This window comes from Sceloporus undulatus, chromosome 9 (genome assembly GCF_019175285.1).
Source record: "Sceloporus undulatus isolate JIND9_A2432 ecotype Alabama chromosome 9, SceUnd_v1.1, whole genome shotgun sequence".
Taxonomy (NCBI): Eukaryota; Metazoa; Chordata; class Lepidosauria; order Squamata; family Phrynosomatidae; genus Sceloporus; species Sceloporus undulatus.
Genome location: NC_056530.1, coordinates 19,128,294 through 19,141,655, shown reverse-complemented (window position 1 = coordinate 19,141,655; position 13,362 = coordinate 19,128,294). Strand labels below are relative to the sequence as shown.

The 13,362-nt window shown below is 44.1% G+C and overlaps 1 protein-coding gene across 1 annotated transcript in view; it reads right to left on the bottom strand.

Annotated features, from left to right (window-relative positions):
• Positions 1-7,732, bottom strand: part of LOC121915523 — a 19,919-nt gene extending 12,187 nt beyond the window's left edge. Inside the window, exons 1-2 of the mRNA XM_042439840.1 lie at positions 7,685-7,732; positions 6,422-6,583 (exon numbers count right to left, since the gene is read on the bottom strand). Of these exons, the coding sequence (XP_042295774.1) occupies positions 6,422-6,574 (153 nt within the window). The 5' untranslated portion in view covers positions 6,575-6,583; positions 7,685-7,732. The remainder of the gene's footprint in view (positions 1-6,421; positions 6,584-7,684) is intronic.
• Positions 7,733-13,362: the final 5,630 nt, after the last annotated feature.

Below are 13,362 nucleotides of genomic sequence, written 5' to 3'. Positions count from 1 at the left end.
AATAATAATAATAATAATAATAATAATAATAATAATAATAATAATAATAATAGATCCACCCTGCAAATGGACAGTGTGAAGTCAAGGGTTAGGTTTAGTCCAAGAGCCTTAAAACCTTAAGAAATGGAATCATAAAATGCAGATGAAGGAATGTAAAAGCTGTTTGAGAAAGATTTTTAAAAAGTATTATAAAACTGTCACGAAGGGAAGGAGGCTAGGCAAAAACACTTAATGGAAAGAACTGTTGTGAGAAGGCTGTGGGTGGCATTTTTAGGCCGTTTTAAAAGGAAGCTTTTTCATTCAGAGAAGTACTTTGTCTTGGTATCCATTTTGAGAAATGCCGATTGAGAAGTTTGTGGAAAGTGGGTCAGTTTCGAGCGCAGCAAAGAGAAGCAACTGGGATGTGTTTAATACACATACTAGGGTACCATTTTTCTAAGAGCTTATTGGGGAACAATCTTAGCCTTCAGCACTGTGCTCATGGCACCATTATGCTATGGGACTGGGATTCCACTATGATTTCAGAGAGACTCCTCTGCGTGCAAGGTAAGAGATGGGCCTACATTTCTGGAATGTTCCAGCATATGCCAGAGAGGACACAGAAATGGCGTCTGTCCCCCTGCGGCTGGGAACGGTAAAGCAGATGTCAAGGCTGGCTCCTCTGGTGAGTTCTGTCTTTGGATCATCTTCATACCAAGGGAATGTGTTCTCCTAGGCAGGCTCTGGTTAAACCTGTCCCCTGTGTATGGGGATCGCCAGTCAAATTTAAGCCCATTCCCACCAAGGCAGAGAACCGTTGGCACCCTCACGGCTGAGCCATCATAGACACGGCACTTATGGCAGCTGCTCTGTTTTCTCTGGCAGGTCCGTGGTTGTGACAGGCTGTCTGACTGGTTTGCCATGAGCTATCACAAGCCCACATTGTTTGGAGATGGCATGAGAAAGTGGCCACTTCTGTTGGTGGGGCAAAGGCGCTAGCTGGCCTCACAAGGCCAAAGCAGGTGGGGAAGGAAAGTGGCCATCTGGATGGAGGTATTGTGTGAAACGGCCCTCAGGGAGCAGACCCATGGAAATGTGGGAAGGAACTGGGTAAACTCCGAGTGGAAAAGCATGATCCGCCATGTCACGCCTCTGCAGGAGGCAGGAAGAGGCTAGAGTCCAATGCAGCAACTCTTCCCAAACACAAAAGGTGCTTTCTGCCTGTGCATCTCTCTTCCCCACTTACCTGGCCAGTGGGGTCTCTTGTTGTCACTTGAGGAACGAATTGATGAGCTGAATCAAAACTGCACAAGCAATAGTTATGAGATATAAAAGGAGGCACACAAAAATATATATGCAAGTTCCCACAAAGGACGTCGAACAGACTACAAAGGACATTACAAACACACACACCCCATCATCATGCTTCTTGCAACCATTTTCAGGTAACACCAGGCCTCCATCTACTTACAGGCATACCTTTTTCCATAGAATGTATAGTGTTTGCCCCTCTCACATACAACTTTCATCACTGTGTGATGTATTGGAGGCAAACACCTTTGAAACATGCTACCCACCCCCATACACTCCTTACAGAAATAGTAAAACTACTCGGTCCATACAGTTGCTTAGGTTCTGTGTTATGCAAGTATATTAGGTCCAGGGGAAGAGTTAAGAATTGCACAATCATACATACACAACAGCATCTCCTTCCACCTCTCTTCCACATACACTCCTGGTTTTGCACACAACACACACAAGTGCTGCCTGTTTTGCTACTCAGTTATCCCTTTCATGTCTTCACCTTGGCACTTATACCAAACAAAAGCCATACTCCACTACCTACGCACTACACCATCCTCTTCACAAACAATGCCCTCTCCATGCACACGTCTCTCTACCCAACACGATGCTTCTCTTTCAAAGGACCTTCCATACACATTGCCTGCCCATGCACAATGGCACACACATGTGGTATGATATACCCCCTCTCCATGCATACATAACTTAACCACATACATCTCACAGCTTTCAACTTGCCACACTGCACATTGCCTGCCAAGCACAGAATTATCCTTGCATACAACTCAAGATGGATCTGTCACAAACACTGGAGGAACCATCTCCCCAGTCTTTCTGTTTTCAACAGACACACAATTCCCTCCCCCCCCCAAACCTCTCCCTCTATCCAATCCTAGAGGATCCTTCCTAGACTGTTATGTGGTGTCTATCTGCCTTTTTTAAAAGGCAAAATAAAAGGACCGCCTCATGTTTCCGAAAGAGGTTTATGCGTGTAGAGTGTGCAAGAATGGGAATCCCGTGGGTGGGTGTGGTCCCTGGGGTGTGTGCACATCTTTGTGGCTGCAAAATCCTTCTGATGGGTGCACATGAGTGTCATCATCTTCTTTTGGGAAAAGCCAAAGAGTCATGAGAATGGGCTTAATTCCAGGGACGGCATGGACCCATGGTTATATTAGGAAGGGGTGGCTGGGTAGAATCCCTAATATAAAATCCTTGAGGCAGGTACCTTGGAGAGCAATCCAAATCCCTGAACTCTTGAATGGAGCTGCCTCAAGTGGCAACTGTTGAACCCCACCGAAAGAGGGCTGCTCTCCATGCCCAGCTTCACTCCCCCTTGCCTCTAGGGACAGAATGGGGAAAGGAGGCATTCCACAGCTCTCCTCTGGTCAGATGACAAAGTGAGATGATACTGGCAACCCTCAACCCAAATATATTTCTCCTTCATCAAACGTGCTACACTAGGTCACTGTCCTACTTCTTCCCCATCCCTATGACCCCAAAAGCCCCAGCTGCGAAATAGTTCCCAGCCTTACAACAAAACTATGCAACAGCACTTGCGTGAAAGGCTTCCTGTACCCAGAGGTCCATATCCCATTCCTCCTTTGACAGCCTGCTTGCCACCCTTCCTAAGACTGCTAAACCACCACTTCCTTGTTTCCTCTTCTTGCTATCTGCCATCCCTTTCTCCTCCCCTTGGTCTCCATCACCTGCTTCTTTCACTCCCCCTACCCACCTTCCCTCTGTCTCCATCCTGGTCCTCCCTATTCCCCTGCCCATTTCTCCTCTGATAGCTCTAAGGTCCCACGGCCACAGAGGAAAGGTTAACCTGCTCTGGTCTTCATTGCCATCCAGCTTCTTGGGTTGCCATCTTCCATCCTGGGCATCGCCTCTGATTCAGGGATGAGCATATTGATGGATGCTCTGTTGCTTGTTCTCCTGTCTCCCCATCACTGCCTTGCTCTGACTGTATGTCTCTCTCTCTCTCTCTCCCTGGGCCGCTGTCTATGCTGTAGCAACGCAATGCGGCTGTTGTCTGGAATGGAACTTTATCAGACTTGCCTGGATCCAGACGGCAGGGAGGGCGGAGAGAGAGAGAGAAGGAGGGGAGAAGAGGGAGCGGCGGAGGAGAGGAGGGAGGGAGCTGGCTGGGAAAAATTCAAATAGCAGCAAACCGAGACAATGAGCAGCAGGTGAGTTGGGCAGGTGTGGCTTTGCCCACACTCTTCATGCCCAGCAGACAAGGGCATACAGCATGACAAACCCAGGACGATGCTGCGCAAACCCAGGTGCCAAATGCCACATGGACATACAGACAAAATAATAATGATAACATAATTCTGGCACACATACACACACACAGTCATGCCATGCCAAGCTACAAGGGACATAGCATGCTGCATGGCTCAACACAGGTCAAGAGCGCACAACCGTCATGCTTGATCATGCCTGGCGTGAGCACAGCAGTGTTTCATGTGCAATGTCACATGCGACACAAAGGGGCTGCAGATACAGTTTTTGCACCATTGTCCAGGACAGTGAAATGGTGAGAGGGACACTGGCAGGACTGGCTTGAAAAAAAGATTGAGAAAAATCCACAGAGGAATGGACTGTCAGTCTAAATTGGCTGTACTAGTTAAACAGAACTTCCATGTTCAGGGGCAGTATATCTCAAAGTAACAGTGTGAGTATATAGGGATGACCAACACCATTCTGTCTGGTTTCTCACCTCCAAGAAGCATCTGGCTGGCCATTTTGGACCCTTGAAGGTTGAACCTAATTGAACTTTAGATTGTTTCAGCAAAACCTTCTTTCCTATGTTCCTATATGGTTAGGCTGAAATCACACAGGAAAAGTATACTGAACAGACAATATTCCATACAAGAGCCACACAAAGGACAGAGCTAGAAAATAAGATAGGGATCTACTCAATTTAGGATGTACCCAGTGGACCATATGCAAACAAAAGCCATCCACCCCTTCTCATGCAGAAAGCTTCTCAATAGAAGTGTGTGTCCTGTGCCCACAGATATATCTCCATCTCTCCCTCCCTAAAATCAATGCTACCTAAACATAGCACATTCTTTCTTAGAAGAGCTCTGCATTGTTAACAAAGACTACAACCCATAAAGCAGCCTCTCCACCACACCAGACGGCTGCTCACAACACAAACAAGGACGATTCACAAAGCGAGACAAAGAACCTCTCCGTACCATGCACACCGTTTGTAAAGGTTACAAAGCCCAGCTCAGTCCACATATTCCACACCTCTGAATGCTCACAATTGTGCAAACACATCACCCTCTGCAAACACCATTAACAGAACTAAAAGATCACTCCCTAGAAATTGCCATCTTATTCCAAAATAATTCACCTGGAATAAGCACATCCTCCCCCTCAAGCCCCAAATAATCCTGCATTCAAAATCCTTACCATGGATCCAAATCACTTTGTTCCTCCACTCAAAGGAAAATGCAACAAAAATCCAGCTTTTGTTCTGCAATTTATTCTCTGCTCCCTAACTCTGCGAACACAACAGGCTGTTTCAAGTTCATTAAGCAATGGCGTGTTTGGGATTCCTGTGAATGCACAGAACAACATGATCAACAGTAACTCAATGCAATGAATCCAGGCACAGCTGATATGTGTAACCGCCAAAGGGATTTTTTCATGGAAAGGCATAGCACAGGTGCAACAGATAAATAGATTAATAAAGCTTCACAATACCCCATGGCAACTACTCTGCCTCACTTGAGGTGCATCCAGGACCCTTCCAAGACAGTTCACTTTCCCCAGCTTCATTGGTAGCAGGTCTCTTATTTCCACAAGGCTTTGGAACACCCCACTTAGGACGTGGCCTGTTTGGAAAGTCAGTGGGATGTTGTGTAGCTTTCTTCAACCAGGCATCCTTCAGAGGAATTGAAAGTCACCTCCCACCACTTCTACCCAGAATGGGTTGCTATCTGGCCATGATGGATATGGACAACTAAGTTTGAGGAAAGGTCGAAGGAGTTGGGCATGTGCAGCCTGGTGAAGAAAAGGCTGAGGGGGTGACAAGACTGCAATCTTTAACTATCACAGAGAGAGGGAAGCAAGCCTGTTCTCTTCTGCCCCAGAGGGTAGGACAAGGTGTAATGGATTTAGGTTACAGGAGAATAGATTTCGACTGAACATCAGGAGCTTCTTGATGCTAAAAGCAGTTCAGTAATCAAGCCAATTACCTAAAGAGGCGGGATCCCCTTCTCTGGACATCTTCTAAAAGAGATAGGGAACTATCTGCTGGGGATGATCTAATTGGAGTCTCTGCATTGAGCAAAAGGTGGTGATAGTTCAGTTTAAGGACCTATGGTGCCCCTTCCAGCTCTGTATCGGTACTGTATTGCTGGAGCACATCAGGCAGACAGTAGGCTGGAGAAAGCTGGACCACTGGGGAGAGTATTAGTCTTCCCCTGTGTTCAAACCATTGCTCAGCCATGAAGCTCAGAGAATGATCTTGGGTTACTCTCCAATTCACAGCTTAACCTAGTTCCTTGGGATGATAAAATGGCATGTGTGGTGGGGTGTGTAAGAGTACAGCTTGCATGTTACTTTGAAGTTTTTGGAGGAAAGGCAGAATACAGAAATTGAATAAATAAAATATCCTGGGGAACTAAAAGCCATTCTCTATCTTCTTTTGGGGGGGGCCACAGCCATTTCACCTAATATATTCCTTTATTTGCATCCCTTCCATAAATACTTTTGTAATCTTCATCTTCATCCATAACAAGTGTATCCAACACCAAGCCATTCCTGTTTTTTTTAAAAGTTTCATGCATAATGCACAGATCTCCATACTGTTGCTAATACTTAAGTACATATATACAGTATACACATACACATGTAGACACAGAATAGACAGGAGGAGGAGGGGGGAAATCAGAAGTCAGTCCAATACATTTGTTCAGAACTGCATTTTATACTAACCATTTCTGCATCATTTTTTAAAATAAAGCTGAATTCTTCAAACTTTACAAGTTTGCACACTGGTTTTACATAACGTATTATAAGCAGAACCTACCATTTTGCTCCCCTTCCCCACGTGATGCCAAACCCCATGCCTTTTGCTGGTCAAATCTTTAACTATTCAAAATCTTATTCAGCAAACCTGTTGGCTTTTGAGATTGGAGAACGATGGAGATTGTGAGAGTTTCTTCCCAGAACACTGTTTGAAAGCAGGACTGCTAGCAGTGGTGTATGCAATCATACTTTCTCCTCTATCCAAATAGTATTTGCAGGATTCCCCCCAAACCGGCATCATTCCAAAAACCTGTTTGTTGAAAAGGGACAGTGGGACCAAAGTAGCATTGCTAGGTTCTCAAAACAACAATGAAGGACAGTTCAAATGCATAATACAAAAGGTTGACAATCAGGAAGTAACTACAAATTGAGTATCCCTTATCAAAAATGGTTGGAGCGAAAAATATTTTGGAGTTCAGTTTTTTTGGGGGGGGGATTTTGGAATATTTGCATATACTTAATGAGATATCTTGAAGATGGGACCCAGGTCTAAACCCAAAATTCATTTATGTTCCATATGGACTTGAGGGTAATTTTATATAGTATTTTTAATAACTGTGTGCATGAAACATAGTACACTGAACTACCAGAAAGCAAAGGCGTCACTATCTCAGCCAGTTTAGGTTTTGGACCATTTCAGATTTTGGATTTTCAGATAAGAGATAATTTTTGGATAATATTCAACCCGTATTACCAAGTTTGTGCTCTAGCTAATTGCGAAATGAAAGTATTAATTTCATTTACCTTGTTGTGTATTTCTCTGTAAAATTCACATACTGCCCACATTCATAAATTACATGATGTCCACATTTCTGTCTCTGTGAAGCCCCTGCACCATCATACATGTTGGCATCTCATTCAGTCTATATAAATGAAAAAGCATGCCAACCCTCAAACAAGTAGCATCCCTTATAATAAATACTTGCCAGTCCTATAAGGGACAAGCTTTGCATACCCCAAGTAAGGGACTTTCCTTAGAAGAAGGAACACCTGGTGACCCAACACCAAATAAATATGTGGGCACATCATGAGAAATGAAGCATTCCTTGAATGATTTTCATGCCTTTTTACATTACTGTCTCTCTCCAGACCTAGACGTTGCCCACACACTTTCAAGCAACATCTTTCAAATAGGGTTGGGACCTTGCTTCTAAAAAAAGAAAGAAAGAAAATGGCAAGAAGCTGAATTCTGTAGCCAATGCCACATTTTGCTCACAAGAACTGGCAACGTACAAACAGCCCCATACATAGGTTTGCCTTCTGGTGTACTGTCACACAATGAACGACAGTCGAGCATTTCTGAGGTTAAGCCAAGCTGTTTCTAGCAGCAGGAAGCCTCATTGCTACTCACCCTTATGGCGGCTGACACCTCACTGTTGAGTGGACCAACTTGTCTCTCTGCTCCTCTCTTTCATACTTTGGCGTTTCCTCGGGGAAAGCTAGGAGGCTGTACAGTTATCTCCTGATGGTGTTATTCTAAACCATACAACCTACTACCTCAACACGAGACACGCAGGAGATCCGGAGGAAGGAGGACGAGCAGATTTCATCTGGAAATGTATCAGTGCAGGAAGACACAGGCTCCACAGAAGACTCATCACACTGGTGTTTCATTGACTAGGAGGCAATCCAGCTGTAGCAGGCAGAGATGTTTTCATATGACTCCGCCATGCCACAAAAAGGGCCCAGCATTGTTCCCTCTAACCTGCTGTCTAAAGAAAGACAAGGAAGGAGATTTCCCTTCTATGTGGTCTGCCTTCTTCCAAGCTACAGGCAAGAGAAGAATGTCCTGGCTTCATGTTTTCATGCGCCTTTGAACAAGAGGGAACCCTGCTAGTCCTGTTTTTGCCTTCTAACATATGCGAGAGGAAAAAAAAAAGTAGACTTGACAATGTCCAAATTGCTTTCCCTTATCATGGTATCATCGCAGCCAGCCACAAAACATGAGAGATAAGGGCTTCTAGGGCAAAGGCTGTGATTTCCAGGTAACGTTTCAAACATTTCACAAAGGCTGTGATTTCCAGGTAACATTTAAAAATTCTATGGCTCCAGATCACAAGAATGGTTGGCAACATGTGCGCATAGATGCTCATACATGTGCCCTACCAAGGGAAAAGAAAGCAGGGACAAACAAGGGTCCCTCAGCAGTTTTTGAGACCCAGAAAATGCCCAGCTCTGCCAACTGCTGGTGCAGGTCTTGAGGATGACTGGCAGAAGAATGTCTACTGCTTACTGAAAAGAGAAGAAGGCTGCCAATTCTACAACCTGCCTAGAGTGTAAGCATGCACAACTTCTCCTCTGCTTTCCTTCTTGTTGTTTTGATACTGCTGTTACTTGTACCATTGTTAATTTGGACTTGCTAAATGTAGACTTGCTAATTGTAGGGAGAGGCTTAAAACTATATAGGGAAGGATGGCCTGCCCAAAACTCTGAACTCTTCTGCAGCAATCCTTGGAGTTGCCCACACATTTCAGGCATTGTACAGGCGTTAAGGACTAGAATCATGCTGTAATTTTAAAAATGAAATTGGAGGTTCTCAGGAAGTTGAATTCTGTGTATTGACTACAATACTCTACACTGTTCCCAGAAGGACTGCTGAGAAGAAAGGGGAGCTGAAGGTTATCAGACTACCCATCTCCCATTGAAACAACATCTTTCACTGTCTTTTGGGGGAACAGTGCTTAAAGCCCAAATCTGGAAAAGAGGTCTGTTGCAGCAGTGCATCTGGACGCCTTGGCCGAGGTCGACACATACCCACAGACTCGAGCTTGTGTGAGTCAGTCGTACCGCAAGTTCGGATCTACGGGTTTATGGCAACCGGCAAAACCACACAACAGGGGTCGGATGGACTACCTTATGATGCATTCCAACCACTGACAGGTTTCTGGAGAGAAGAGCCGGAGATACCTTCACCCCAGGGTTGAAGAATCAAAGTCTAGAGATAGTGGGAGAAGTGAAAGAAGAGAGTGATAAATATGGTTAGTTTCTTGCAATGCATGTTATAGAGGCATATAATGCATCAAACCCATTGAAGCTAAAAGGGTCTTTCACGGTGGTTCCATAAGAGGCTATATGCCTGATAAGGGAAGAGGGAGAAGGCATGGAGCTGGTCTTTCTCAACTGGTGTTTGCAGGCTGAGCCCTGACTATGGCTGGCACTCCTGTGCTGAAGGAGAGAGCTTTTTTGTCCACCCATTTCTCCATGCTAGGAAAGAAGATGAGGAGCAAAGAAGGAGCCCCCTGAGATCATGCAGTCTCTCTGTCTTTCTGTCTCTGTCTCTGCCTGTCTCTGCCTCTTTCTATCTCTCTGTGTGTGCCTGTCTCTCTGTCTCTCTTTCTCTCTTAGCAGTTTGGATTTGGTCTAGAGTCTAGACTCTGCCAGTGCTTATTCTCATTCGACATGATCAAACCAATATTTCTGAATACAAACTTGAGATTTTCAATTTACTTAACCCTACCTGCATCGGCATGGTGTTGAACTCTGAGCATTGGACTAGGACTCTAGCTGATGAGGATTCAAATCCCCACTGGACCGTGGAAACCCACTGGGTGAGCTTGGGCAAGTCACATTCTCTCAGCCTCTGAAGAAGGCAAAGACAAACCCCCTGTGAATTAATCTTGCCAAGAAAACCTCACAGTAGGTTTGCCAACCTTAGGGTTGCCATGAGCTGCAAATGACTCGAAAGCACACGAGAATGAACATATAGTTATGGGTAAGTTAAGTCCCATTGCACTAGTGCTGCTTGCTACCAGGTATATGCAAAGCAGGCAAGGTTCCTTTTTTTGACCATGTCTACCAGAACCCCCCCCCCCCCCAGCCAGCTGGAAGATTCTGGGATTTGTAGTCCAAAATGGGAACTTTTGACAATATCTGGGAACGTTAACAAAGAAATCTAAATCTCTGTTTTTCAAGAAGCACCTGAAACGACATGTCCCCAACTTATCTGAGCCTCTGCCTTTTTCCTGGTGCCTTTCTCTCCCCCAGCTATTTCATGGTTGCTGGTACTGGTCCTGTCCAGGTTGCAATGATTCATTACAACTACACATGTGCAGAAGGATAGGGCAGTCCTAGTGACAAACTCATCTGCACTGCAGGTAACTTACATTTGGGACTATCCTCCCTTGATTCCAACCAGTACTTTTATAGGCCCATCCATGGTAGGATGTTCCAATCTTAGGAGTGTTTTGAGAAGCAGGACACAATCTGACTGTTGGCATATGAGAGGGACAGAACTTGGAAACTACATGTGCTGAAGTGCCTCTGTATCATGATTCTTATTCCAACCACATCAAAGGTGCATTGTACCTATTTGGGGAAACATCTTAACATATCTGCATGTGGTGCTTTGTAATCTATGGCCTAAATCTCATGAATAGATTAAACTGGAGAAGAATGATTGAATCAATGAGAACCTGGTAAGACAACATTCCTGTAAATTCCACTGATTCAATATGCCTATTTTAACTGGGTTCAACAATTGGATTGAGGTCCTATTCATGTGCGAGAGTGCCCCCATAAGGTAAGTTGTGACTAGTCTCAGTTTATAGATAGGGATGAGTGCTTGAGAAATACCAGCACACCAAAGCATCAGCATGCAGCACAGCAAACACACATCTGGGTACCAACTGCCACAGGCTCCCTCTTTAAAATATCTTTGTTACTCTAGTGTTCCAGTAAGTGATGTGCACATGGCTCTGGAGGCTCTCATTCTACACAATGCTCCAAAGCAACATTATACCAAAGGCACTGTAGCTGCTGGAGGTTCCATGTGGGTTTGAGATCTGTGTGAAGTCCCCCACAAACTGGACTTTTGTGCAGTAGTTCTCATGCTGTAAAATGCCCTTCCAACAGAGCTTCAATGCATGCCTGCCATCTCTATTCTCCGAGGGCCTTCTACCCTACATAATTATTGCACTCAGATTCCACATTAACTACCATGGCTACATCTTATGGACTTCTGGGGTTTGTAGTTTGGCAAGGCACTAGAGCTCTCTGGCTCTACACACCCATGCCTAAACTGCTACTGGATGTTTTTATGGCCATTAGAATGGAATCATAGCACTATAACAGTATATAATATAATATGATATAATATAATATAATAACAGTGTAGTGTGAAAAGGTTGTCTACGCAAGGTCTTTCTTTTCAAACAATCATTCCTTGACTAATACAGTCAGACCTCCTTATCTATGGATTTTTTATCCATGGACTCAAGCATCTACGGCTTGAAAATACTTTAAAAATATACAAATTCCCATAGGCAAACCTTGATTTTGCCCTTTTATATAAGGGACGCCATTTTACTATGCCACTGTATTTAATGGGACTTGAGCATCCATGGATTTTGGTATCCATTAATCCATGGGGGATCCTGGAACCAAACCCCAGCGGATGCCAAGGGCTCACTGTAAAGGCAAATCAAATTATTTAATTAAAGTTTTTCTTTTTAGAGGCTAGTTTATTTCTCGGTGGTACAACCGCTCCCTTGGGAGTCCTACACAAGCTACAGCAGAGTCATAGGGCCCTTAAGACTCCAAAAGGTTCATGAATAAGGCAAGGCAAGAGCACAATAAAAGCTTCGTCCAGATGAAATCATAAAGAAAGGCAGGGCCAGCAGAACAGTGGACACAAAAATGAGGAAAAGGGTGGCATTTCAAGAAAAATCCACAAGATGGCATTCCTGCACCATTGGCTTCTGCCGTCTCTTCTACCCACATAATACAGTAATATAAAATGCCTTATTGTTGCGTGCTTTCAAGTCATTTCTTACTTATGGAGACCCTAAGATGAATCTATCGTGGAGTTTTCTTGGCAAGATTTCTTCAGAGGAGGTGAACTCTGCGTCTGAGAAAATGTGACTTGCCCAAGGTTACCCTGTGGGTTTCTATGGCACAGCAGGCATTCGAACTCTGGTCTCCAGAGTCTAAGTCCAATGCTCAAACCACTACATCATGCTGGCTCTCATAAAATGTTTTATTATAGGTATTTTCAAACAACAACAACAACAACACTAATTTGAAATAGTGGTTGGGTGTTTGTAGAATTCAGGTTTTGGTTTAGCGGACATTCAAACCTACTTTAAATATAGGTTTACTTTAAACCTACACAATTTACTTCCCACAGTGATTTATATTATATCCGACTTGAAGGCACACCGCCACCATCACAACCTATTCTTTAAAGGTGCTCCAGATGTCTTGGACTTCAGCTCCCAGAACTCCTGACTGTTGGCTAAGCTGGCTGCGACTTCTGGGATCTGAAGTCCAAAACACCTGCAGGGCTAAAGTTTAGGCATCACCGCTTTAAAGGTATGCTATCTAGGATTTGGAGCTAAAAACGCTTGCATTGTGGCATTTGGGGTAATCCCAGTTCTAAGATTAAATCATGCACATCAAACCAACCTGTGTAAATTTTGATTTCAATTGAGATGTTTTGTTGGATTGTGGACCAGGGTATGTGGGTGTCAGGATTTGTAAGGGTTTTAGAAAAGGCAGGGCCAAACTCAAAAGCCAGACTTGGGATGTTTGGTTGCAAGTCTATGTGGCGTTTGGATATTTGGCCTCATCCTGGAGGGCTCTCTGTTATGTTCTTAAAACACAAGTTCATGAACATAGCAAAGGTACTGAATGTGTTCAGTCAATGTAACAAATACTGTTCAGACAGTCGCAGAAGTCAATTCACTGAACTGAGGAATTCTAAGCTGCTGATATAAACTGTTTGGAGTGGAATTGTGAATAGATGCCTCACTCCATTATTTTGCAAACAAACCAACTACTTTTTTAAAAGAGAGAAGCTGTGATTCACTGCAGGGTGCAAAAGGAAACCATGAATCAATGCAAGTATGAGAATGAATCAACCCAGATTCATAGGGAGCATCCAGAAAGGCAAAAGTAAAAGGATATTGTCACCAGCATACCTTGAACTAGATAAATGTTTGCAGCGCTGGTATCAAAATTAGCCTTGCGTCACCTTAAAAACTCATGAGGTTCGTTTGCTTTTGGAGACGGAAGTCCATGTCAGAAGATGCC